Source organism: Neofelis nebulosa, chromosome 4, assembly GCF_028018385.1.
Source record: "Neofelis nebulosa isolate mNeoNeb1 chromosome 4, mNeoNeb1.pri, whole genome shotgun sequence".
NCBI classification, from domain to species: Eukaryota; Metazoa; Chordata; class Mammalia; order Carnivora; family Felidae; genus Neofelis; species Neofelis nebulosa.
Window position 1 is genome coordinate 22843713 of NC_080785.1, and position 26884 is coordinate 22870596.

At 43.4% G+C, this 26884-nt stretch overlaps 2 protein-coding genes across 5 annotated transcripts in view; both read left to right on the plus strand.

Moving 5' to 3' along the window:
• Nucleotides 1–1028: 1028 nt before the first annotated feature.
• On the plus strand, nucleotides 1029–14312 carry TSGA13 (testis specific 13). 3 transcript variants are annotated; one of them, XM_058724257.1, is made up of 8 exons: nucleotides 1029–1142; nucleotides 2280–2450; nucleotides 4451–4529; nucleotides 6420–6491; nucleotides 7403–7609; nucleotides 11590–11729; nucleotides 12270–12397; nucleotides 14033–14312. In XM_058724257.1, the coding sequence occupies exons 2-8, from the start codon at nucleotides 2428–2430 to the stop codon at nucleotides 14200–14202; spliced, it is 819 nt and encodes a 272-aa protein (XP_058580240.1). In that variant the 5' UTR covers nucleotides 1029–1142; nucleotides 2280–2427; the 3' UTR covers nucleotides 14203–14312. The 3 variants fall into 3 exon arrangements, with proteins under 3 accessions (XP_058580240.1, XP_058580242.1, XP_058580239.1); XM_058724259.1 differs by having other exon boundaries at nucleotides 1039–1327; nucleotides 14036–14312; XM_058724256.1 differs by having other exon boundaries at nucleotides 1043–1327.
• Nucleotides 14313–14542: 230 nt separating this feature from the next.
• The window catches only part of COPG2 (COPI coat complex subunit gamma 2), a 116777-nt gene continuing 104435 nt past the window's right edge, over nucleotides 14543–26884 (plus strand). The window contains exons 1-4 of one of the 2 annotated variants that reach the window (XM_058724252.1): nucleotides 14543–14678; nucleotides 15835–15887; nucleotides 16676–16756; nucleotides 19999–20070. In XM_058724252.1, the coding sequence (XP_058580235.1) occupies nucleotides 14642–14678; nucleotides 15835–15887; nucleotides 16676–16756; nucleotides 19999–20070 (243 nt within the window). In that variant the 5' untranslated portion in view covers nucleotides 14543–14641. Of the gene's footprint in view, nucleotides 14679–15834; nucleotides 15888–16675; nucleotides 16757–19998; nucleotides 20071–20352; nucleotides 20616–26884 lie in introns of those variants that run through there. The other variant, XM_058724253.1, reaches the window with a different exon arrangement.

Sequence of the window (26884 nt, forward strand, 5' to 3'; positions counted from 1 at the left end):
CTTGCTGCTTTTATGTTAAATCTTATGTTCCAGGCATAAGCTACTTGTACTCACCTTTCCAGGCTCGGTTTAGGTGTTAGTTCCAAATGTCTCCCAGGGTTTAGTGCTCTTCCTCTTTGATTCAACAGCCCCTTGAACAGATCCCTGATACATGCATTGCAATCTGTTGAATTGAACTCTTTCTTCATCTCCTCCTGGCTAAACTATGAGCTCCTTGAGGTCAAGGACTGGGATTTATGTTTGTTCCCATTGCCTAGGATGGTGTTTAACATGTCACAAATGGTCAGGAAGCATACGGAAGTAAATATTAAGTTTGAATGCCTAATATACAAAACACTGTGGTAGTGGGGGGGGGGGACCGATATATATATAACTCACATGTCACTTTCAAGGACCTTACTGTGTAGGAGGCAAACAGTACCTGCACAGAAGAAAAGTACAGGTAAAACTACAAGATAGAATTGTGTGCACAAAAAGCAGTGCCTGCAGGCTAGAGTTTGGGATCGGATTGATCTGGAAAGTCTTCTCTAAAGAGGAAAGACCTCAGTGGTAATATAAAGAAAGAAGAAGGTTCAAATGGTTTGAAGACGTGGGGAGAGGTTTTTAAGTATGGGGAATAAGAGAGAAAGTTCACTGTATTTGAGGAATAGGTTAAAGTAGAGGTTGATTGGGGCGCCTGGGTGGCTCGGTCGGTTAAGCGTCCGACTCTAGATTTCATCTCAGGTCATGATCCCACGGTTCGTGGGACTGAGCCCTGCATTGGGTTCTGTGTTGAAAGTGCAGAGCCTGCTTGGTATTCTCCCTCTCCCTCTCTCTCTCTCTCGCTCTCTCTCTCAAAATAAGTAAATAAACATTAAGAAAAAATAAAGTAGAAGTTAAGGTATGGTGACAACGTCAGTGTATGTACAGGGAAGTCACAGGTTGAAAAAAAACAAATTGGAGCAGATCGGTGCAGATTTTGTTGAAGCCTTTGTGCTCACTCCAACATAGAACACCTGAGCATTCTAGATTGCCTGTTCATCACAAATTCCTGTGTCTCCTCCAGAATCAAGAAAAGAATAAAACACTTTCAAAATGGAAGTTTTCAGTGCCAAGGAATCTGTCCTTCCTCAATGAACTAAGGTCTCCTGATGTCCTTCAAGGTATTATACACCAGATCTTTCCATTTTTAGTCTGGGTGTCATTTTTGTGTTTGTGTGATTTTGGTTTTTTCCACCCTGCGTTGCAGAAAAGCAACCCAAGATTTGTACCTTCCAGTTGGGTGGCTTCTTTTTATTTTAGTTTCAGTATCCGCGTGAATTGGACTCATGATTCCAGTAAATTAAAGGTGAGAAAAGGGTGAAAACCTCATTAGTCTATTACCCTTGAGGGAACTTTCAGAGTTTAGCTCAGTCTAGTCATAAACTCTAGACAATTGTCTTTAGGGTTTATGTCTAGACAACCAAACTAGGTATAAACCTTAAATAATCACTTATCGACATTCTCAACACTAAGGCAGATCTTTCCTCCAAACCCATGGGCTTGATAGGAGCTTGGGCTGAAAGACCTTATCAAAGTTCCTCCTTCATTACCAAGACCCCCATGATTTGATCCCACCCGACCTATCCACTTTTAGGTCTTGCTACTTAAAACAACAACGACAAATACCTTCCAGTCAGGTGACTTCACCCACCATCTTATAAGGCCCAGCTCAAGCTCCACATCCTTTGGGAAACATCCCCGTGAGCCTCACTGACCTCTCTTCTCGAAATAGTGGCTTGTCCACCGTCAACTTTTATCTTCCATTTTAAATTGTTCATATCAAAGAAATATAGCAACTTCCTGCCACCCCCTCCCACACCAACATATACACACCCTTTCCCTGGTTTTATAGACCTAACCTATGAGAGGGTGGTTGTATTGAAAGGGGATGTAAATTAAAGCATGGCTGCTCTCCAACTCTCTCCCACGACTAACCCGTGAATGGATTTTACTTCAGGTCTTTATGTAGGAAAATTCTTCGCGCTGTCAAAAGGAATTAGAATATTATCTTTAAATCATTTGGTTAACTCTCTCCACTTTTACAAATGAGGAAATTAAGGCCCCGAGAGGTGAAATGACTCACCTAATGTACTAGCATGTATTTGTCCTTTCTATTTCACACTTAACAGTCACTTCCTCCCCCCACCCACCCCTTCCACTCCGCCGTTTACCACCTAAGTTCTTGAGGACAAAAGTCATCATGTCTTGTGCATTCTCTGCATTCACAACAACACCTACCAGCCTTGTTTCCAAAACAGGATCAAGAACGGGGCTGGACACACAGTGTGTGCTAAGGAAGAAATGGATTGAATTGAGCCCCTACAGAACCTGGACTCTTTGGAGACACTGACTTTGGCCTCTGGGTGAATACTTGCCTTGGATTGACCCACTTAGCAGTGAACAGCGATGGGCCAAAAGAGACAGACCAAGTGTGTACTTTTCTTTGCCCAACTAATTTATAAGGACGATTTTATGCAAGCATTTGTTGTAGCCCCTATCACTCTGAACAGTACTAGTCACAGAGTAGACTCATTAAAAATGTTTTAGGGGCACCTGGGTGGCTCAGCCGGTTAAGCGTCCAGCTCTTGATGTCGGCTTAGGGCATGAGCTCACAGTTTGTGAGATTAAGCCCTGCATCGGGCTCTGCACTGACAGCACGGAGTCTGCTTGGGATCTTCTGTCTCCATCTCTCTCTGCCCTTCCCCTGCTCTCTCTCTCTCTCTCTCTCTCAAAATAAAAAAAAATGAACATTCAAAAATATTTTAATTGACTGACTGTCCTCAGATCAAAAACCGGATCTTGGTCTGTGTTTCGTGCAGCAATGAGAATAGAGTTGTCAAAAGTAAAGCACCAGACTGTCCTTGGTGGACACTGCTGGGCTGTAGGAGAATTTCCCCCACAGCTCTATGCCTTAAATTGGCATAAAGAGTATCCGGGATCCTGTGCTGCCTTTGAGCTAATAGAGAATCATTTTTTAAAAGTGCTACAATAAAGATTACAGTATATTATTATTAGATGGCTTAAGATAGTAGGACACATAAAAAAGGTACCACCTTTAAGATGTTAAGTGGGGGATGAATTTATTTTGGTCTACCCACAATGTGTCACCTGCTCCCCTTGAGACTATTTTTAAGACGTCTGGCCTGAGTTAAGGATGGAGTCGGCAGCCAGCGACAGGTGGAAGTGAGCCGTGCTTGGATGGGACTTGATACTGGATTGGGGATGATTCTTACCATCCTACAGCAGTGGACCCGCTGACTACATAGCTTGGCTATTTCTGTTTTTCTTAGTTTGGTCCTTACACGGCCACCCTCATTTTTATTTCTTTTTATTTTTTAATGTTTTTATTTATTTTTGAGACAGAGCATGAGCAGGGGAGGGGCAGCGAGAGAGGGAGACACAGAACCGGAAGCAGGCTCCGGGCTCTGAGCCGTGAGCCCAGAGCCTGACGCGGGGCTCGAACTCACAGACCGCGAGATCGTGACCTGAGCCGAAGTCGGACGCCTAACCGACTGAACCACCCAGGCGCCCCTGCCACCCTCATTTTTAGAGGAGAGAGGTCTACTTCAGGTAGTCCCAGGCTTCTATTTAATGTAAGCTAGTTAATACCCAAACAGGAATTATCTCCAAGGAGGAAGCAGGCCATCTATTTTAATCCTTAACCCAGTCTTACTGATGAGCATCTTTCCCTATGTTCAGGCAGTAAATGGGTTTAGTGGAATTAATCATGGAATCTAAAATATGGAATCTAAAACACTTTATTACTAAATATTGCAACTTCTGCCTCCCTCCCTCTTCTCGCCAAAAGGAACTGGTATCTGGGCAGGGGATCTGAAACTAAGAGAAAACACAGAGTATGAGAATATTTGCCATTCATGATTTTTACCATCTTAGTTCTAGATAGAGAAACTTAGATGTGGTTAGGTACAAGAGGGAGCCGGTAATCCAAGCATAGTCATTCAGAATTGGAAATTTAGTTGTGAAGTTCCACTAATAATGTCCCTTTTCATGGAATCATTAGTTAATTATTGGCAAAGGTAGAGCCATTTCCCTGTGGAGAAGAGTAGGCAGGTAGGCATTCAAAACAGTAGGTCGTCTTTAAGGATATTATAAAGGTCCAGGTGCCCAAAAGAATGTCCTTAAGCTGTCTAACACCCTTATTTTTGAAGAATTCAACTTATCAGGTATCATCATATCTCCAAGAGGTCCCACTTGCTGAACTCACTGAACTGAAGTTTTGTTCCCCACCCCCCCCCCACCAGAATGCAGGCTGGATAATAACAAATCCTATACGTGCATATTCAATTAGTGACCACCCAAACTGGGCTCCTCTAAGCCGGGCTCCCAAACTTTGTTGAGGGAGATTGAGAATATGCCAACGACCAGGCCTCTGAGTAAGCAAATACCATTGGATTTTCCACTTTTTCAGGTTCCAAGATGCCATATCAACGACTCCAGGAACCAGCTCAGTTAAACTTGAGAAAGGAATAGGGGTTGATAACGATGAGGTGAGAAAGAGCCTTAGTAAATGTGTATGTATAGTCTTTCTTTGGAGTTACTCTGAGTACTTTGGGAGTGGGGTTCACAGACCTCCTGTTGAAGAGCAAGAAACGGTCAATGTTTGTACAGACAGCAAGGGTAATTTATCCTAATTTTATGAAAGGGAAACAGAGACATAGAAAAGAGACAGGGATGTATCCGCGACAAATCAGGGCTAGAAGCCAGGGACCATAAGCCTATCTTAGAAAACCTACTTAGCTAGGCTTTATGGCCACCTCTTGCAGCAAAACTCCATTGGATGGTTTGGTTGCTTCCCCAGGTTTTTCATATTCAAGTGAATTTTCCAGGCCAACTTTTATTTTACCAGCCACGATAGTACAATTCAACATAAAACTAAACACATATTCCACTTGGGACACTCCCGTGGGCTTAGTCAACTGCCGTAGACTCATTTGGAGCTGAGATGCAACACTTCAGAAAAATTCAAGAGTGAAAACATTTTCCTTTGAGATTTCCCCCCCTAAAATTAATTTTTAAAAAAACCTACAAGAGAAAAGTCTTCACATCTTTCTCTCACGTTTTCCTGAGATTTCTGTGGTTCTGAATATATGTAGCATATCTGTGAAGGGGACTATTCCTAATGTATCTTTGTTTTGAACAAAGGGATTTCAGTTTTCCAAAAATTGAATCATTGCATCTTTGGATTTATTGCTTCCCATTGTTCCTAATGGAATGTATGGCATGGCTCTGATAGGCCTCCTCCTAGTCCACATTTCCCCCCACCCCCACCCCCACCCCTGGGCATTGCCAGCTTCTGGCATTTTCCTCTAGGAACATAACACCTTCCCCCATTGTACGGTTCTGTCCCATCCTTACACCTTCCCTCTTTTCCATTCACATCCACACTTTCCTCACCTCTCAGTGCATGTTCTGTTTCCTCTGTGCCCCACCTTACCATATCACCTCCTCGGGGGCATGGCAATCCTTGGAAATGTTGGTCCACACACAGGATTGTGACTCCTCCTCTTTTTCTGATTTCCGATTATGCCAAGCCCAAAGGAGGTAACTCAGCTTTCATTTCCTTCTGTCCTCATCCTTTTGACTCATCTGTGGATAAGTTAGGGCTGAGCTAGAGGCCAGGCAGCAACACCGGGGTCAGCGAAGGCGATGCAGAAGGCCCGGCCACTGTACGACCAGACGCGACACCCCAACAGTCTGCCCTTCACCAGCACGTCCACCAGACACGACCCTCCAACAGTCTGCCAACCACCAGCACGTCCACCAGCAGAGAAATGCAAAGCGGTGGACAAAAGTATGACCAACATTCAATTATTTTTTGCCATCACTTCTGGAAGAATCGTGTGCTGCCGAAATATTCAAAAAAAGCAAAATGCACCGTTGTTTCTCTCTTCCTCTGTGTGTCTGCTTCCAGCTCGGCAGGCAGTGATCCCTAGGGCTCCCTTGCACCACAAGCCTTCAGTTGTTGCCCTTTTATAACTTGCTTTTCTCCCGAGAGGGTGTCCTCCATGTTGATTTTCACTAGATTTTACCCCTATAGAAATGGAAAAGGCAGAAGGAAGAGGTGCGATCCCTTGGAGTGATTTGTCCCCATCTGAACTTTAATGCTGCCCTTTACCCACTTCCCTCCCCACAGCTTTATCTGACATTCATAATAAAGCAGGCCCACCTTTTCCACGTACAAGCTTCCCTGTCAGGATGCCTCGGAACGTAGCTCTCCTTGCTGTGGCCGCATCCCGGGATCCCAGGGTACAAAACTGGGAGGACTTTGTTCTTCTGACCGGTTTTTAGGGTCAGCCTAGGGTGAGGTGAGGTAAGGAATGGAATGCTGTTTAGGACAGGTGCAACTTGAAACTCCTGATCTCAATTATTGTCTCTAGATTTTTGATGCAGTCGGGCCTTCAAAATTTGTCCTGAAGAACCTTCAGGAATACACAGTCCATCCAAATATGGTAGGTGGAAAAAGCATTCATCCCCGCCAGGATCCTTAAGGGTTCAGCAGCAGGGCCACTGCTAGGGTATCCCAAATGCCTCCTGGTGCCCCCAGCTTCTGTGACCGCGCAGACTCCTGGGACAGGAAAGCAGGGCTGTCCTAGGACACCAGGCCTATGGCAGTGCTGGGTTCGGTGATAGGGAGGGACGAGGGAGGAGGTGGGAAGGGGGTGTTGGCTGCAGCTGATTTTTTTTTTTAAGTGGAGAAAACCTATTTCTAATAGGAGGTATTCTATTCTCTCCCTTGCCAATCCTCTGCCTCCCTCCTAGGGATGGAAAAGCAAATTTAACGGGACCGCCCCTTCCCCCATCACGTCTTAAATGACACGCAGTCTTTTGTGACTGCTTCTCCTTTATAAGGTCGTGCTTATTATGCATGTTAATGTGGTTGTGCCTGTGGAGAACTCTTGGTGGGTGGGGAGATGGAGAGAGGGGCTGTGTTGGTATCCCGGAACAAGGAAGGAGCTTTGGTGCCTGGCGATCTCTCCCTTTGCCTCAAACAGACTTGTAGAGAAGGCCACCTAGGTTTGACATGGAAGCTTCTGTTTGCCCCATTGTGTTGGGCACGATGTTACACTTTTTCAGAAGGACTAAGTCATCTTGCTCCTTTTATGTGGGAACCTTCCCTCCCATCTCACTTCCTCACCCCTTCGTCTATTTGTGGGGAATGTTCTGAGGGCAGAGAGGGACAGAGGGCTTCAGACGTTTTCTGTAAAACCAAGCAGATTTCTGTAAAATCTGCTTCAGAGCAGATTTGTCCGGCCCCTGTGCAGCGTCTGTCCCTCCCCCACAGAGGCTGAAGACTAGCCAATTGATTAATCTTCTCTTGATCTAATCCCTTTGTCTCTCTGGAAACCTCTGTGTTGCTCAGGCCCAGTACTATGAGCCTTTGAAGCCCACTGCCCTGCAGAAATTCCTGGCTCGAAACGGGAAAATCAAAAGCTTCACATTAAAAGTAACAGAGTATGATCAGGATAAGACCTTACTGATTATGACCAACAACCCACTTCCCTGCCCATTCGACCAGCAAGGAAAGAACATCGCACCCAAATACTTTCCCAAGGAATTGCTGCTCAAGGTAATGGCGCCTGGGGAAGCTTCCTGGCACCCTGAGGAAGGACCCTGAGGAATCAGGAGGTGGCTTGAAGAAGGAATTAAGTTAACGTGGAAGATGGTGTCAGGAGCCATCTTCTTCCTTCTTCTGCCTTGCTGAATCTGGAGCAAGAATCTGGAAGATTCTGGAAGAATCTGGAGAGGCTCAGGACCAGAATTGCACAAGCTCGTGTCATGAAACTCCACTGCGTGGAGAAAAGAGGGTCCTAATTAGAACCTGTTCCTCCCTGGCCAAAGACATTTAGTTTGTAATTCCCCAAAGGTGAACTAGCCACTGGCTTTCGGGTTGAGGGTAAAGTGGCAAAGGATAAATCAGGAAATGAGGAACGAGGAACAGAAATAACTAAACGGGAGATGGGGAAAGGATTATGCTTTATACCCACGGCTTTGGGTGTCAGGAGAAGGGGAGAGGAACACAGCAAAGGATGTACCATCACAACAGCCAGACACTTGGGGCTCGGTTCTACACTGCAGAAGTTCACGTTCAATCACGTAAACAGTTGCTGAACATATGCTAAACAAAGAACTAAGATATAAGGATGCTTTCAGGACAGTTTCTATCTTGAAGGAACTTGGAGACTAGTAGGAGAGACTGATCAATAAATGAGAAATAGAAAAGTTATTATAATATACCAGGATATATGGATAATAAAAGAATATGCAAGATATAGAACTCACATAGAGATTAGTATCTTTGTCGGAGGAAAGGCAGTGATCCGGGAGGTTTTACAGAGGATATGATCCTTGGCAAAAGGACAGGAGAATACCCCCATCAGAGGGAAAGGCAGACACATGAAGACACAAGGAAGTGAGGAGCACTTATGGAGATGTAAGAGAGTAAATGGCAGGACATAAAAGGCACACTCAAATTGGCATTTTTAGAAAGACCGTTTTTTGGAGGAGAAAGTTGTGTTCATTGGGGAAGAGATACAATTTTGAAAGATTCATTGTGATGAAGCTAAGGGGAGAGATGCTGAAGAATTGAACTAAATTAATAGCCGAGGAAGTGAAGAAAATCAATTTAAAAGATATTTAGGAATCGGGATCTAAAAAAGATCTTGACAGCCTTGAGAGCAGGCCTAATATAACAAGAAGAAATTAAATAAAGTGAAAGTGCAAACAAAAGAATCTAATTATCACAGAAATTACCTGAGACAGACCCTTGTAATACCAAGTGGTGAATTTGAGGTTAGTATTTCCTTAGTTGCTAGAGGAATGGCGGTAAAAGATTCCTCTCCAAATGGGGGAGAAAATGCTAATATGCAATGATATATGCTGAATATGGGTTAATTAATTCATTGCCCATGGTCTCTTGAGTCTCAGAATTTGTGCCCTTTGGATGTAAACTCAGTGGTTACTTCAGCCAACCTACCAACGACCCAAATCCCCAGGCCAGACAGAGTCCTCCTTCCATGCCTCTGGGTCTGGAAAAGGGGAAAAGGGGAAAAGGGGAAGATCAAGGTGGTAAGAGTGAAAGCCGACGGGGCAGGTAGAGAGAGGCCAGAAAAAAATCAAACCAGGAGGAGGAGGGTAGTGCAGGGACCACGAAAGCAGAGGAGGGGCAGGTTGAAGTTACAGGGAAGTAGAAACAAACAAGCAGAAGCTACAGGGAGGAGAAAGATACAGGGTAAAGGTAGGGAGTGAACACAGAGAGAGGGGGAAGCAGACAGGAAGAAAGTAGGAGACAGGCTAATGATACGGGGCTAGAGACGAGCTATACAAACTCATGCTGTTGTAGTCCTTAGCTAGCGCTGTTTTGGATTCCAAATACTTTTCCGTTCCTGTTTTTCTGCTGCGAGATCTCGCTCTGCAGAGTTTCTGCTCTTTTTGTGGCCAGATTGTTAGCTATGACTTCGTTCCTAGGCACATGTGCTTTTTTAGAGTAAAATCTCTATTTGTTGAGGTTACGTGAACGGAAGTTCCTCCAACCTGGAAGAGCTTAAAGAGAACAAGTACAGCATTTAAAAGACATGGTTCAACAGGAAGTATTTTTTTTTAATTTTTTTTTTTTAACGTTTATTTTTGAGACAGAGAGAGACAGAGCATGAGCAGGGGAGGGGCAGAGAGAAAGGGAGACACAGAATCGGAAGCAGGCTCCAGGCTCTGAGCCATCAGCCCAGAGCCTGACACAGGGCTTGAACTCACGGACCGCGAGATCGTGACCTGAGCTGAAGTCGGACGCTCAACCGACTGAGCCACCCAGGCACCCTGGAAGTATTTTTTTTTAAAGAGGCTTTAAAATTCTATGAGAAGAAGCTCACTGTGTTGTCATTTAATCAGCCTAGTCATTCATTCGTTCTTTCGTTCATTCAACGAGGATTTATGGAGCACCTACTTTGTGCCAGGCACTGTTACGCGTAGTAGGGATACATCAGTGACTACCCCAAGGACTGCCTGAATGATGTTTAATTCTAGTGAGGTAGACAGACCATCAACATGCAAACAATCACACAGATACTATATAATGTGCTAAGTGCCATGACAAAGCAGGATAAGGGAATGAAGCACAATGAGCGTGAGAGGCAATTTTAGATGGTGTAGTTAGGCAAGGCTCCTGGAAGAGGTGATGACATTTGAATAGAGTCTTTAACAAGGTGATGGTCCCACGGTTGCTAGCATATTGTTTTCATTTCAGATTGTCGCATATTAGAAAGAATATAAAGGGTTGCTTTCTCAAATGAGTTACGATGAGAAAAAGCAGAAGGAGAGGGAGCCCAAAGCCACATCGCATGAAAGAAAGTTCAAAATACTGGCAATGTTGAGCCTAAGAGAGGAGAATGAGCTTAGGAGGGACGTGATGGATCTCTTCAAATTCTTTAAAGACCCTGCAGAAGAGACATTGGATTTGTTCTGTTTGAGCTGCAGGGTCAAAGTTACAGGGAGATAGCTAACAGCTGAGCAAAGGTGAAACAGGTTGGGCTTTTAGGTGTAGGAAGATTGACCACTTACTTAGTATTAATATTGTGGAGGGGATTAGGGGGTCAGATGAATGGTTAGACTGGATGACCTTTAAGAGCTTTTCTGAAAGTCTTTGATTCTATGACCTTTAGTAATGATGAAATTATTACCTCACAAAACATCCCATTCTGTGACCTTTTCACTGCAGACAGAGAAGGGAATGTGAATGAGGCAGTCATCTTTGAGAAAGGAAGGTAGGGTCCCATGGATCTATCTCCCAATTTAGTACCAAATGCTTGGCTTCCTAAGCGATTCTCTAATTGAATCCTTCTCAAAACTGGGTAAATTCCTCTGCTGTTCACTTCAAAGGGCCACTGGGCAAGTCCAGTCAATTACTTAGGAAACTGACCAAGCTTTGGACAAGTTTTTTGACAACAAAGCAAATAGGTACACCCGTTCCCACCCCCCGCACCCCCAGCCCTCATCTGTGGTTTACCTTTGCAGGGTTTCAGTTACCCACAATCAAATTGGGTATAATCTAATCAAGAGGGACTAATGCTAAGTCACAGTGCATACGCCATTCCCTCATTTCATCATGTAGGCATTTTACCTTCTCACATCATCACAGGAAGAAGGGTCAGTACAGTACGCTATTTTTAGAGAGAGAGACCATGTTCACATGACCTTTGTTACATTATAATTATTCTATTTTATTGGTTATTGCTATTAATCCCTCACTGTGCCTCATTTATACATTAAACGTTATCATATGTATGTATAGGAAAGAAAGATAGTATATGTCTAGGGCTTGGTACCCTTCATGGTTTTCGGCATCCACTGGGGGTCTTGGAATGTATCTTCCATGGATAAGGGGGTCTAGTGTTTTAGTCCACTCAGGGAACGGCTTCCTCTTCTTTTGGTTTCAGTCCCCACTTCCCCTCTCTGGCAGGGTTTGTCGCATCCTTTTAGAGGAATTGAAGCTTAGTCCGGGAACTTAGTTCAGTCCCAAGGGTTCAGCTTCCTCCTTCACTGACCCCTCTGCTGCAGGAAGGTTACCAGCACAACCCCCCTGAGAACTTCTGCCTACCCCTGATGTCTCAGAAAAAAAAGTTAAGATCTGAGCTGAAACCAACCTTTCCTGTGACCCTGTTGGCTGATCCTACATCCAAGCAAGAACAGTGGTTTAGGTGAATATTTTCCTTCCTCTCTTTTCCTTATTCATGCTGCTCTTTTCATCACAACTTAACAAAAACTTTTGATTGTAGGAAATATATATAACTGCATAATGATGAGACAGCTTCCCTACATGACCCCCAACCTCATTTAGACCCTAATGAGAGTTAATAATGCAAAACTAAGGTTTTTCACTAAGAATGATTTTCGAGAGTGACAAGAAGTACTCAAAGATCTCTGTGAGAAAAAGAACAAAATTTTCTCTTAGGGCATATAAAGGGCTGCAGTTTAGGAACAAGGTGCTGTGAGATTTCATTTGAAATGAGTTATAGGAGCAGCCCACATCTAATTTGGGGAAGAGCTAAGAGATTCTGGAGTTCCTGCACAGGTTTACAATGCTAGGTTCTAGAAACTTCCCTTCCATGGAGCAATACTCCCACCAATGAACATCATCTAGTCACTGTCCTTTCTTCTCCCCCAGAATCTGATAAAGTAGTGACTGGTTCCATTAACCCCCTGCCCTAGGATCTACTAAATGAGCTTTCTTTGTGAAGGTTTTCCACCTACAATGATTTCAAAAGTGACGGGCAGTATATGAAGGTCTGTGCTTTGCAGAAACAGAAAAAAATGTACCCTCAGCTCAACTTTGCTTCAGTCTGTGAAAGAGATATGAAGAAAGCTGGTAAGCTTCTTTCTTTCAAAGCAATGGCTTACAGATCTGAGATGTGGGCAGGAGGCACAAATTTGGGGGGACAAGAGAAAAGGGCAAATCAACAAGTCTCATGGAGGTTCTGGAGACTATTTTTTCTCATAGCATGGAAGCTAACAACTGTTAAGAGGCCCAGGTGGCGTTAGGCTTTGGATCCCATATAAACCCTCAAATTTCAAGAAAGCTCTAGTGTGGTGTTTCCCAGATGACATCACCTACCACTCTAATAGTTTTGGCCATATTGATGTGTTATTTGCCCTTATTCATATAATGTTTTTCTTTAAAAGGTTTTTTGTTTTTTCTTTTATTTATTTATTTATTTATTTATTTATTTAGAGAGGGAACGAGGTTGGGAGGATGGGGGGGGGGGGGAAGGGCAGAAAGAGGGAGAGAGCAAGAATCCCAAGCAGGCTCAGTGCTATTAGCAGGGAGACTGAGACGGGGCTCGAACCCAGGAACCATGAGATCACCACCCCAGCCGAAATTAAGAGTCGGATGCTCAAGTAACTGAACCACCCAGGCGCCCCTGTTTGTTTTTGTGTGTGTGTTCCTGTCCTAATACTACATCACTGACATCATGGGCTTGATATACTAGTTACATTTTTTTTTCTGACATACACTTAGTCAAATTTATAATAATTAAAAATTAAAATGTAAATTGGGTAGATCATTAACAGGCAAGAACCTGTTAATGATCTACCCAATTTACATTTCTGAACAGAACACTTAATATCTCAGTCTGCAACAATTATTAGATTTCTGGCGACTTTACAGTTTCCCTCAAGAAAAGTGAGTACATACGTACTTTACATAACAGTATCTGAAGAGCCCATTGTGGTGCTTTCCCGAAAGAAAGGGTCTGTGGAGTTGAAACAATGTCTCCACTTCAAGCAAAGGATACCGCCAGCCAGCCCTCCTTCTGCCAGTAGCCAATCACTTTCCTTGTTTACCAGGCATCCGAATAAAGATTACACAGAGAAGGTTTGGATGGGGCCTGATTAGGAGGCTGTCCAGGAGTTAGAGGACAGGGCCCGAATTAAGGCGATCGCAGTAGGAATAAGGAAGCCGAGTCAAGGGATATGTACAAGGCGTAACGCATCCAAAAAGTGGGGACGGATGGAAGCGAGAGGAGCCCGCCATGGAAGCTTCCAACAACAGGCAGACGTTAAAAGAGAATCTGGATAAAGTGATGACACTGAAACCAAAGGCAGTAACATTTTCTTAGTTACACTCTCAGGAGAACTGAAAACCACCTCCACTTTAGGAAAAGAGTAAGAAGAGTACGAATACAAGTGAATGCACCTTAGTAAGAGTTACCTGGGTGTCCACATGGTTGCAGAAGGAATCATTTGAAAGGGGCGGGATGAAACAGGGAAGACTAAACTGGCAGTGTTTTAAACTGGGTTTTGATGAAGGGAAGGAATCCAGAACTATAAATAAAGAAGGTTGGGCATGGTAGTCCGTGATCCGAACTTTACCCTCTTGCTAAGAGTAAAGACCAGCTTTTTGGTCCCTCCAAGTGGGTCTCTTTCTTGCCTCACATTTGGGTGTCCTTCCAGACCCTCTGGATGTGCACATTCACTAAGGTGCCCTGTGCTTTGTTAACAGCAGTCGCCAAGTCAGGGAGTGACATGCCGACTTCCAAGATGATTTGGGAACCACTAACCCTTTCATCGCTCCTGGAAGAGAAACCCACCACAACTGTGCCAGGAGAGAACGCCTTCCGCAATGGAAGGGCCCAGCAGTGGATTATAAAAAACGCCACTGTCATCAAGTGAAAACAAATCCTCCAGGCCTCTCGCTTCGGTCTCCAGAGACTAAGGGGCCTGCGGAAGTCGCCATCCACGACGTGCCAACCAAATAAAATCGCGGGCAGAATGCCCGCTCCGGGCTTGGGTTGCCCTGTGGCTGGCTGGGGGGGGCCGGGGCTAGTCCCAGCTCAGACCCGTGGCGGTAGGGGCCAGGACGCAGCCCCGGGGGCCCAGCGCCTGGCCCCGCCTCCGCCCGGCTGGGGGAGGAGGAGAGGGCGTGGCCGCGTCCCCAGGGGACGAGAGCGGCCGCGACAGCCGGGGAAGGGCGGGCCTTCTCCCCGAGTGACGGGACGGCGACCCAACCGGCTCCAGAGCACGGGGCCGGCCTTCCTGCAGCCTCTTCCGCTCGCCGGCTGCGGCGCCTGGGACGGTTGCGGTGGGTCTGGGCGCTGGGAAGTCGTCCAAGATGATTAAAAAATTCGACAAGAAGGACGAGGAGTCTGGTACGCGCTGGGCTTCTGACGCCCACCCTCCGCCGCGGGGGCCCCTTCCTCGCCCGCCGCCACCTGCTCTTGGGGGCCGCGGACCCGAAGGCGTGGGCGCCGGTGTGCCAGGGGGCCGGAGTTGGAGCCCGCTCCTCCCTCCGCCCGGCTCCGCTCTGCTGCAGCCGGGGGCCTGCCCCTAGCCCCTCCCCCGGGCGCCGGAGCCTCCCCTCGGGTCGCGCGCTCCCGCCCCGCGCCCGCGCGCCGCTTGGGCAGCTCGGCGGCCCCGCCCCCCGCTCCCGCCCCCTCCCCTGGGCGCAGCCCCTCGGAGCCGCCTCCGCCGCGCTCGCCTGGGGTGGGCTGCCCGCAGAGGAGGCGGACCCACGGCGCGTGGCGGAGGGAGTGGGTGCGCGCGTGGGCGAGGCGGGGGGGCGCTGGTAGTGGGAGGCCCAGAGTGGGTCTGGGCTCGATGGGACTTGTGTGTGTATGAACTTGGAGGCGCCTTGTACCTTCCAGTCTTCCCAGGGGGGTTAAGACTGCGCCCTGGTACATCGGTCGTTTAATGCTCCGGCATCCAAAAGTCAGTTGCGTTCTTGATAACCCGTCTTTGGTCCAGAGCAAATGGGGAAGATGTCAAGCCACCTAAAAACAACAACAACAACAAAAAAACCCCAATCCCCAAACCCAAAGCCCTCAATGTTTGGTGCTCTCCCGTGGTGTGGTAGAGGTTTGGGTTAGTAAATCTCCACGGCCCCTTTCAGCTTTGTAGGATTCTTTGCTAAACTCTTTTCTGCCTGGCAGAAATTGTTGGAAACACCAAAGATAGTGCCTGCCTTTAGGGAAATCCAAAGGGCCCTACCGCAATCTCATTAATCTTAGCTGTGTGCACATGACATATACTTGTAACATTCACGTAAAAAGAGGACAGGGAAAGAAGACACTCGTTTTGGGCAGAGTTCCTGCAAAACAGAAGTACGAGATCTTATAAGGATAGCAATGACAGCTAGTACCAGGATCAAAATGATTTTATTCAGTTTAAATGCATAATAGTAATGGTTGTCACCGTGATACCCAAATGGTCACTTCACTTAGGTGAGATACCCCAAGCAATCAATACCCTTCTGTAGATAAGTTTGTCTAGGACAGCTGTTAAAGACATTTTTTGTTTATGATATAGGTAGTGGCTCCAATCCTTTTCGGCATCTGGAGAAGAGTGCTGTCTTACAGGAGGTATGACTTGGAACTGTATTGTGTGTGTGTGTGTTTTTAAGTTATTTATTTTTGAGGGAGAGATAATATATATATAGAGAGAGAGCACCAGCGGGGGAAGGGCAGAGAGAGAGAGGAGGACAGAGAATCCGAAGTCGGCTCTGTGCTTGCTGACAGCGAGAACCCCATGGGGGACTCAAATTCACAGACCCTGAGATCATGACCTGAGCCGGACCCTGTGTTCTTTCTTTTCTATTCCATTTTAGATGGTGGGCAGAGAGCTGCTTGAATACTATGATCAAAAATAAGAATTGAAGAATATAATAGCTGTGTTCAGAGAATATAGACTTGAGGGGAAAGGAAGAGGGGTTACTTAATCAGAAGCCTGTCTAGAATTTATAGAAATGCAAAATCATGTAGACTCTGCTACGTGGTGATAATTTTAAATACAATGCTAAAGAGGTGTTTAGTGTAAGGTTACTGAAGGAAGTTGTGGACATTAATTGTTTTCAAATGGTGTAGATAAATGCTGTGATTCTTACTTAACACATAAAGCCCATAAAATTGACGTACTAGATCGAAGGGAAGGAGTTAGTGTAGGTAGAAAGTCAAGGCCATATCTAATCATGTATCATATAGTATGATGAATTGAAAACTGTAAACAACATTATTTGGATATTGTGATTAAAATATGTTTATTTTATGTTTATTAGACTATGTCTGTTTGATTACAGTTGATTTTTTGCAATCCGTGATAGAAATCTGTGATAGAAAATATACTAGTGTAACAATGCTTTTTGTCCCCATAGGCTCGTATATTCAATGAAACACCCATCAATCCAAGAAGATGTTTACATATTCTTACAAAGATTCTTTACTTACTGAACCAGGTAGACTATTTTGATTTTCTTCAGATTTGTTTCCTGGAATAACATGCAGTGAAGCACTTTCTGGAAAGTATCGCTATTTATTTTTTTAAATTCCCTTAATTTAAAAGTCTGCAGTGTTTGATTAAGGTAATGATATGTAAAACTTCTTGAGGACAAGGATTATGACATACGTCTGTTTTATTCATGAGGTTCCAGACCAGCCAAGCACACGGTAGATTCTCAACATCAATTTGAATTTAACAAGCATTAGTTCATGTTAAAGCGTGTTGTTTAGATTTGTTCAGAGGTCTTTGTGTGCCCCCAAAAATGTAGTACAAAATCTTCGACAAATTCCAAACAGACATTTTACCTTTTTTTGAGGGGGAGGAATATAATAGTGATGTTTTTCAAGCTTTGATTTTAATAGATTTTATTTATTATCCCTACCGTACCATGGCAAGCAGAATGATTCTGAGTTTAACCATTTCGCGCCTTAATGTCCTTTTCTATAAATGGTGATTATGATAGTACCTGTTTTATAAAGTCGTAATGATTCAATGAGGTAATGAGTGTAAAGCATTGCGAATGGTCCTGGACACATACATTCAGGAACAGTTTTCATTCGGTCATTCAGCAAATATTTGTAATACACCTGCTGACTCTTATGTTGCTTTAGGCACTGGGGATGTAACAGAGGAAACCAAAAAAAGTATTTGCTGTGATGGAACATAGATTCTGTTTGCTGTTATTGTTATCAATTTTGTTTTTTCTTGTGCTTTGGTTTGTTTTGCTTCAGACTAAAAAAGTGTCATGAAATGTCTAGGAGCTTAGAAGATGTGATTTTGTTTCTTAGATTCACACACACACACACACACACACACACACACACAGACTTCCAGTGGTTTACATATGGTGATAAGAAGACTATGGTTTCCAATTTGAATTCCCTGAGAATATCTTTTACTTTTACTGTATTTCATGACTGAAGGCCTCATTCGGAGACTTAATGATTTGTAATTTGCAAATGGAGACTGAGCATCGAGTGCATACTTTTACATAAAATACATTCCTACACAAACATCCTATCCCTCCGTGGTACCATATTAGAAACATTTAAAGCAAAGTCTGTTTGATTTAATTTTTTGTAGCACACATTGTGTCCTTGACTAAATCCATTATATAAGCAGAGTTTCTTTCTTTCTTTCTTTTTTTTTTTTAAAGTTTATTTATTTTTGACAGAGTGTGAGCTGGGGAGGGACAGAGAGAGGGAGACACAGAATCGGAAGCAGGCTCCAGGCTCCCAGCTGTCAGCACAGAGCCCGATGCGGGCTTGAACCCATGAACTTGAATTCATGACCTGAGTTGAAGTCGGATGCTTAACTGACTGAGCCACCCACGCACCCCTATAAGCAGAGTTTCCAGTAGATGAAGTTGGTACAGAGTAGCATGTACTTTTTTAAATTTTTTTATTTATCTTTTAATGTTTATTTATTTTTGAGAGAGAGAGAGGGAGAGAGAGAGAGAGGGAGAGAGAGGGAGAGAGAGAGACAGCGTACGAGTGGGGGAGGAGCAGAGAGAGAGGGAGACGGAATCCGAAGCAGGTTCCAGGCTCTCAGCTGTCAGCACAGAGCCCACATAGGGCTTGAACTCACAAACGGCAAGATCGTGACCTGAGCCGAAGCAGGATGCTTAACGGACTGAGCCACCCAGGTGCCCCAAGTAGCATATACTTTTATATTGGCCAATGCCTCTTTGCTGAGCAACTCATGTTGAAACATTTAATTATGTTGATAAGGAAATTACCAGTATAATATGATAAACACAGTCAACTACGGAAACAGGTTTGGGAACCTTAGTTTAATCTTTTGTCTAGTTGTTGGTAATGCTTTATGGAAAAATACTTCTAAATTTCTACCGCAGTTGGCCTATTCATATATTCTAAATTTCAAGTCAAAAAGTAGGGACTTCGGGCCTGTTGATAGGACTGAAAAGTGCATGGACTTGTGTGTATTCCCTACATATTTATGAAAGAAAGAGGGGGAAATCTGTCGTTGGTGAGCAAGTTGGGTACTCTGATTTAAATGATTGTAGGGGCACCTGGGTGGCTGAGTGTCCCAGTTTGGCTCAGGTCATGATCTTGTGGTTCATAGGTTTGAGCCCCACATCAGGTTCTGTGCTGACAGCTCAGAGGCTGGAACCTGCTTCGGATTTTAGAAGCAGGTTCCAGCCTCCCTCTCTCTCTGCCCCTCCTCCCCTTGTGCTCTGTTTCTCTCTCTCTCAAAAATAAACATTTAAAAAATAAATAAAAATAAATGATTGTAAATTCTTATACTTTGTCCTTCATCCTAAACTTTTAAAGTTTTTCATCAGAATCTGTTTATTCTTATAAACTCTTATTCTTGTAAATGACAAATAGATTGAAGTGATTGAGCCTAATGCCTTATATAGGATTGCTTTTAATGAAATTAAATATTGAAATGGTCATGTTTTAGGCGGTCTATAATCTGGAATTTTTGACTGTGAGTGAAACAGGTTATCTAGCATCTTGTGCCTTAAAAAAAATGTTGTTCCCAGGCCAGCAGCATTTGCATCACCGGGAGCTAGTTAGAAATGCAAAATTTCAGGCTTCACCCAGAGCCACTGAATCAGATTCTGCGTTTTGGCAAGCTCCTCAGATGATTTATGAAGCGCAGTAAAGTTCTGATGCAAAGCATCATCCAAAGGCTTACTTTCATATAACTAATCTGGTTCCTGCCCTTTCAGTTGGTCCCTTTTTGCCATGTTTTCTAGGATTCCTAATATGTAGTTCTTTACAATTTAATATTTATTATGCTCTTATAATATGTCAGGCTTTGTGCTGGGCATTGGATTATGGAATGGAAAAGGTGTGATCTCTGCTTGTAGGTGGTGTAGTAATAACATGCCATTCTGATTAGAAACTCAATTTGCTATTATTTTCTACCTCCTTGTAAATTGCAGTTCTCTAGGGAAATTAAAATAGTTCCTGCTAAAAGGTTAGAGACTACTATTCCAGAACTTTTATAGCATGGCTTGTGATACTAAATTATTTTAAATAAGGAGTGGGCAAAATGGCCATGCACGTTTATAAATTGAAAGCCAGAAAAACAGCGTAGAGGCAGAATGTTTACAAAGAGATTTTCTTCCCGAGTTCTAAGAGACTTTTGCAGAAATAAAGAGAAATAAAGAGAAAATCCTTAGTATACTTTATTTAAGTTTAAGAAATTGTTTTAAATTTTCCTTAGGGTGAGCACTTTGGAACTATGGAAGCCACAGAAGCCTTCTTTGCAATGACTCGGTTGTTTCAGTCTAACGATGTAAGTCTTTTTATTGTATTCTTTTCGGCTGGAAAAACTCCTTTTATTCTTTTTCCTGGGGGAGCTTCGAATGGTCTAAATTGGGAAAGGTTGCTTGCAATATTTAACATTACTTAAAAATTATTTATCTTCATCAAATTTTTCAATGTTTATTAAAGGCCATGTGAGTATGAGAGATGGATAGAATATAGCATAAAGCCATCCCCTCCCCACCCCACATCTATCATACAGTCATAAAAGCCATTCCCATCCAGCTTGTGGCACGCCACGGCGAAAGTGGACTGGTGTGGAAGTCAGTGGACGTAGCTACCACCTCTCTAAGTTCATAGTCAAGTTTCTGGTGAGCCTGGGGTTGCCGTTGGTCAGCGGGTCGGGCAGGGAAGAAGATGAGCCGGATGCACAGTGGGGAAGAGGACATGGGGAGGGAAAAAGAAGAGTAAGGACAAAGTAAAGCTCCCGGCACCTCAGCGTTTGTGTTTCTGCCGTAAGCCACCCCAACTCCCAGAGCATGGTGGCCACAGCTTTACTTCCGTCTTCTAAATGTGGTGCGTATTTCTCTTTTGCCTGGCTCTAGCTCAGAACCTGCAGAGAAGGGAGTCTGGGGAGATCTATTTCCCACCTTTCTGGTGACATAAATTGTCCCAATCTTGCAGTGTTTTGGTATGTTTTGCATATCTTTCCAGGCCACGTTTTGTGCCCAACCCCCAGAAACTTGTAGGATGTGAGGGTGGTTAAGTGTCTGGGTAATGATAAGTTTCAGGAGGAGGTGACTCCTTACGAACATCAGCAGTCCCTTGTCAGGCAACTGTCTCAGTTGAGGCTTGTTACACACTCTTCAGGCAAAGGGAGACTCCTTTCCTCAGACAGAATAAAGAGCTGCTACTTGCCCAGGAGGCCTGGGGAGTTTAGGCTCAGCTTTCTCAGAATCTGCCCGTATGTCCCCATCCCAGTTCCCAGGGTCCCACTCCTTCCTGATCAAAGTCTTCCCTTTAACCTAAGATTCCCTGCAGGGTGGGTATTGATTTTGCATTATAACTCGGCCACACAGAGGATTTGCTTTTCAGAATTCTTGGCCCTGTGTCCACATGACACAGGCTTTCTATCAAGGCATTCTAGAAAATTTCTAGTCCCTCACCTAGACTTTGAGCAGTGAATTTAAAACTCTGGACTCATTTCTTTGACCAAGTTCTCCGGCGTCCTTAGAAGCAACTAACCCATTATAAGAACCCATGTTTACAATACATCCCATGGCAGCCACTACTGGGTTACCCAAGCCTTGTCTTCTATAGGTCCTTGAATCTGCTTCTCCAGGTGATGATTTAAGTACTTTGGCCCCTGCATGCCCTGGACTATGAGTATCCCCTTTACAACTGGAAATGGGGCCATTCATGCCTTTTATCAAATCAGAGAAGCAATTTCAGATTTCTATTGTTAAGGTCCTGTTTCCCTGTAATCACTTCCTATACCAGAAATTTGGGGCGAATTCAATCAGGGAAGCAGAACCGTCATGATTACCGTAGAATTATGTAATAGGGAGTTAGACTAGAAAGCTCGGCATTTCAGGCTGCCGGAGGAGGGCCGTGGAGAGGGACTGGTGTGACAATTGTGGAAGGCTGCTGCCTCTTCGTCGCTCTGTGAATTTGTCGTGCAGGTGTCTGGTGGTGAATTTGCTCAGAGGGCTGGCAGTTGGGAGGGAGAGCTGGACATAGAGCAGAGAAGAGGGTGCAGGGCAGGGAAGAAACAGAAGGAGGACAAACTCGAAGCCTCTGGCACAGAGGTTGTATTAAGCAAAGAAGGCATCCGGGCCCCTGGGTGGCTCAGTCTGTTAAGTGTCCGACTCTCGATTTCGCCTCAGGTCATGATCTTGCTGTCAGGAAATCGAGCCCCACTTGGGGCTCTGTGCTGATGGTGCAGAGCCTGCTTGGGATTCTTTCTCTCTCTCTCTTTCTCTCTAAAAAAAAAAAAAAAGAAGGCATGAAATAATTTTCTAGGAAATGGAATGGGGAAATGCAGGTTGTTGGAGAGTATGAATGGCACCTTGGAGTTAGTGGTCATGAATTGAACGTATTACTTGGTGGCACAGTGAGTGTTTTTCTCCAGCTGCACGCTTCAGGATGTGGCATAGAGCAGTTGGAGATTGGATTCAATCAGGGTTAGGGTTTTTGCCAGGTTCGTAAATGGGGGGAAGAGCAAGGAAATTGAGTTCTATTAACTGTGGGATCTGGTTAGGAAGCAAGGACATGGGCTGACTGGAACAGTGAGAAGTTGATCGGATCGATGGGATCGTAGGTCATGAGGAAGTGAAAGGGTTGTTGGAGTCCAGAGCGGTGGCTGGGGAGTAAGTTGCTTAGAAATGAAATTGTGATGGGGGATACTGTTATACTGGTGGGGGCAACAGTGGAAGTGGGTGATTGCAAAAGGAAGGAAGGATCGGTGGAGACGCGGCCAATTCTACCGAGTAGTTAGCTTTAGAAGTATTGTCTGTATGGATATTAAAGTCACCTGCCATTATTACTGGGCTAATATTGGAGATTGTGGTGGCGAACATGGTACTAATATTTTTTTTTTAAATAAGGCAAGTACCCGGAGGTCTATTTATGCAACCGGGAATGGTGACAGGTGATGCCGTCTAAAGGCATAAGCTTTACAGCCAGAGATTTTTAGGGCAGAACAAGGTACAGCGGAAGAAGGCAGTGTGGAGATTTTCAACAGGCGGTGAGCTTCCCCACCTGTAGGTCTGGTGGATGAGGGTTAAAGGAGAGACACCAGCCGCCATTTGGGAGGGCTGCAGGGGATGCTTAGAGAGGAGCCAGCTTTCAGTTAGAGGCAAGATGGGGGTGTTCAGAGAAGAGTTAAGGATATAAGTGATGATGAAAGTGCCAGAGAGCGTGATGGAGGGTTTGGGATTTGAGAAGGATGGAAGACAGTGCCACATTAGGCGCTGTTCCCAGCTGCATGGGGGTAAGTTTCCAGGTGACAAATAGTGGCCCGGATATTTTAGGTTTTTTGTAGTGACCGAGGTAACTAACAACGTATAGCATGCTGTGATTCATTTTGATGGTCCCTTAGGCAGAACGTGGGATTGAGGTTTTTTGGGGGGAGGAAGGAGAGGTGGAGAATTTGCTGGCAGCATGTGGGGCTTCTTCGTTTACCAGCCTTCCTTTACCAGAGGGTCATTACTCCCTTGAGATTGGTAACTTCCTATCAATGTTTGTATATATGTAGTACATACGTTTGTTTGTATGCATAATCTATACTTAATATTTTTGTGCGTTTCAAAATATAAGTGATCATATTATTATTGCTGGTTTCAAAATTAATAGTTTTGAGATCTACCTTCGTGCTACACATACATCTACTTTATTTATTTTCACTGCTGCATGTAATCCCAGTGTGTTAATATACAGTATTTCTATTTATTTATTCATTCTCCCCTTGGTAGATAATAGTTGCTTCCCCCTTTTTGCTATTCCAAATGACATTATACATAATGTTTATGTACATGTCTTGTGCACATGGTGAGAATTTTTCTGGGGTAGATACCTACAAGTGGCATTTCTAGATAATGCTAGTTATTTGATCTTATCAAATTGATCTTTAAACTGATCTTGTATGAATAATTTACATAGACGTTGCTTCAAATCCTTAAACCTGTTCCTGACAATTTATTATCAGATCTAAATATTTGACATTCAGAAGAATGTGAAATGGCATCTCTTTGTGGTTTTAATTTGCATTTTCATGATCATTGCTGAAATTGAGACTCTTCCTATGTTTAGTGGCCATTTTACTTTCCTCCTCTGTGAATTGCCTATTCATATTCTTTGCGTATTTATATTCCCCTTATTGACTTATAGGAAATGTTTCTTGTTTTAGTATTTAAAATACAGCTTTACTGAGTATAACTTACATATTATAAAATTCACCAGGGCACCTTAACCAGTTGGTTAAGCGTTTGATTCTTGATTTCAGCTCAGGTCATGATCTCGCGGTTCACGAGTTCGAGCTCCGCATCGGGCTCTGTGCTGACAGTGCAGAGCCTGCTTGGAATTCTCTCTCCCTCTTTCTCTTTCCCCACCCCACCCCACTCATTCTCTCTCTCTCTCTCTCAAAATAAATAAACTTTAAAAAGTAAAAAAAAAAAAAAAAAAAATTCACCAATTTTTAGTGTACAGGTCAGTGAGTTCTGACCAGTGTGTGGAGTCATGGAACCATCTCCACAGTCACGAAACAGAAACCTCCATCACCCCAGAATGTGCCCCCACATCGCTTAGTTGTCTGTGTCCTTCCTCGACCCCTAGCATCTAAGAAGCCAGCGATCTACTTTCTGACAACATGGTTGCATTTTCTAGAATTTTCTAGAATTTCACTTAAATTTAATTGTATAACATATAGCCTTTTTATGACTTTTATGTCTTGTTTCTTTCTCTTAGTTTATGGCCTTTGAGATTGACTCAAGTTTTTGTGTGTGTTGGTGGTTTTTCACTTTTACTACTGAGTAGTATTCCACCGTATGGTGGTGGTCTTGTTTCCTTATCCCTTCACAGGTAAATGGATATTTGGGTTGTTTCCAGTTTATGGATATTATGAACAAAGCCACCAAAAGTAAATATTCAAGTACAAGTCTTTGTGTGGACCTACTGTCCTTTTCTTTGCTTGACACCCAGAAGTGACATTGTTGGATGTGCATTTCCTTAATGACAACTGCATTAAGCAGATGTATGCTTATTTGCTTTCTGTGTATCTTCTTTGGTGAAGAAGTGTCTGTTCAAATCTTTTACTCTTTAAAAAGAAATCATGTCGTTTGTCTTCTTATTGAGTTGGAAGCTTTCTTTATGTTTTCTGGATACAAGACCTTTATCAGAGAGGTGTTTTGTAAATATTTCCTCCCAGTGTGTGGCTGGTGTTTTCATTCATTTATACTGTTGTCTTCTCCATTAAAAAAAAAAAAAGTATAATTTTCGTAGATTCACCCTTTACAGAGTATCGTTTTATGAATTTTGACAAATGCATACAGTAGTATCATCACCATTGCAGTCAAGATTTAGAATGTTTCCATCACTCCAAAAAGTTCCCTCATGCCTCTACATGTGATCTATTCCTCCCATCCTTCTGTTCCTCCCATCCTCTCTCCCAGGCAACCACTCATCTTTTTTCTTTCTGCATAGTTTTTCCTGTCTGGGAAGTCATAACAATGATATGAATTCATATGAATGAAGCCTGTTGAGTCACTTAGCATATCGCGGTTGAGGTTTATCTGTTGTTTGTATCAGTAGGTCACTTCTGTTTATTTCACTCAGCTTGTCTACTGTTTGCCCTTTGAAGGATATTTGGTTTATTACCAGGTTTCAGTGGTTGCGAATAACGTTGCTGTAAACATTCGTGTATAAATTTTTTAAACGTAAGTTTTTATTTTTCTTGGGTCAGTTCCTAGGACTGGGGTTGCTCGGTCACAGATGATAGGTGTAGGCATGTTTAACTTTGTAAGAAGCTGCCAATCCCTCTTCCGTTTCTGCCGTCACTGTTAGAAAGTTCTAGTGACTCTGAATTCTGGCTGACCCTTAGTGTTGTCTTTTTTTGCTTTTTAAAATTGATTTCTTTTTAATTTTAGCCATCCTAATAGGTATGCTGTGGTATCTCTTTGTAGTTTTAATTTGCATATTCCTAATGACTAATAATGTCAAACATCTTTTCGTGTGCTTTTTTTTTTTGCTTTGTGTATATCTTCCGTACTGAAGGATCTGTTTATATCTTTTGCCCATTTTTAATAATTTGATTGTATATTATCTTATTTTTGAGTTTTGAGAGGTCTTTGTATATTCTGGATACAAGTCCTTTATCAGATATGTTTCCTAAATATTTTCTGCCAGTCTGTGGCTTGTATTTTTCATTCCATAGTCTTTCAAAGAGAAGTTTTAAATTTTGATGAATTCCAGTTTATCAGTTTTTTTTTTCTGTTGTGAATTATGCTTCTGATGTGTATGATAGAAATCTTTGCCTAACCCAGTGTCCCAAAGATTTTCTCCTATGCCTTTTTTCTAGGCATTTTGATCCATTTTTAAAAAAAATTTTTTTTTTTAACGTTTTATTTATTTTTGAGACAGGGAGAGACAGAGCATGAACAGGGGAGGGTCAGAGAGAGGGAGACACAGAATCTGAAACAGGCTCCAGGCTCTGAGCGGTCAGCACAGAGCCCAACGCGGGGCTCGAACTCACGGGCCGCGAGATCGTGACCTGAGCTGAAGTCGGCTGCTTAACCGACTGAGCCACCCAGGCGCCCCCCTTTTTTTTTTTTTTTTTTTTTTTTTAATTTTTTTTTTAACGGCATTTTGATCCATTTTGAATTAGTTTCTATATATGATATAAAGTAAGGGTTGGATTTCTTTTCACCTCCCTCCCCTACCTCCTTTCACCACCTCCTCCTTTTCCTCTTAACTTTCTTGTCTAGACAAATGGTACTGAAATGGTTGCATGTCAAAATGGAAGAAGGGAGAGATAATGATTGAGTTACATTGGCACACTGGAACATTCTATCTTGTTTCATTGTGTTTATTCATATGTTTATTCGTATTCTAGTACCATACTGTCTTGATTACTATACCTTTACAGTAAGTTTTAAAGCGAGTAGTCCACATTTTCCTTTTTTTCTTTCCCTTTTTCACAAGTTTTGGGTCTTCTGGGTTCTTTGCCTTTCCATATGAATTTTAGAATCAGCTTCCGTTTCTATTATTTAAAATCTGCTGGAACTGGGATAGAGATTACATTGAATCTGAACATCAATTTGAGGAGAACTGACATTGTAACATATATTTAA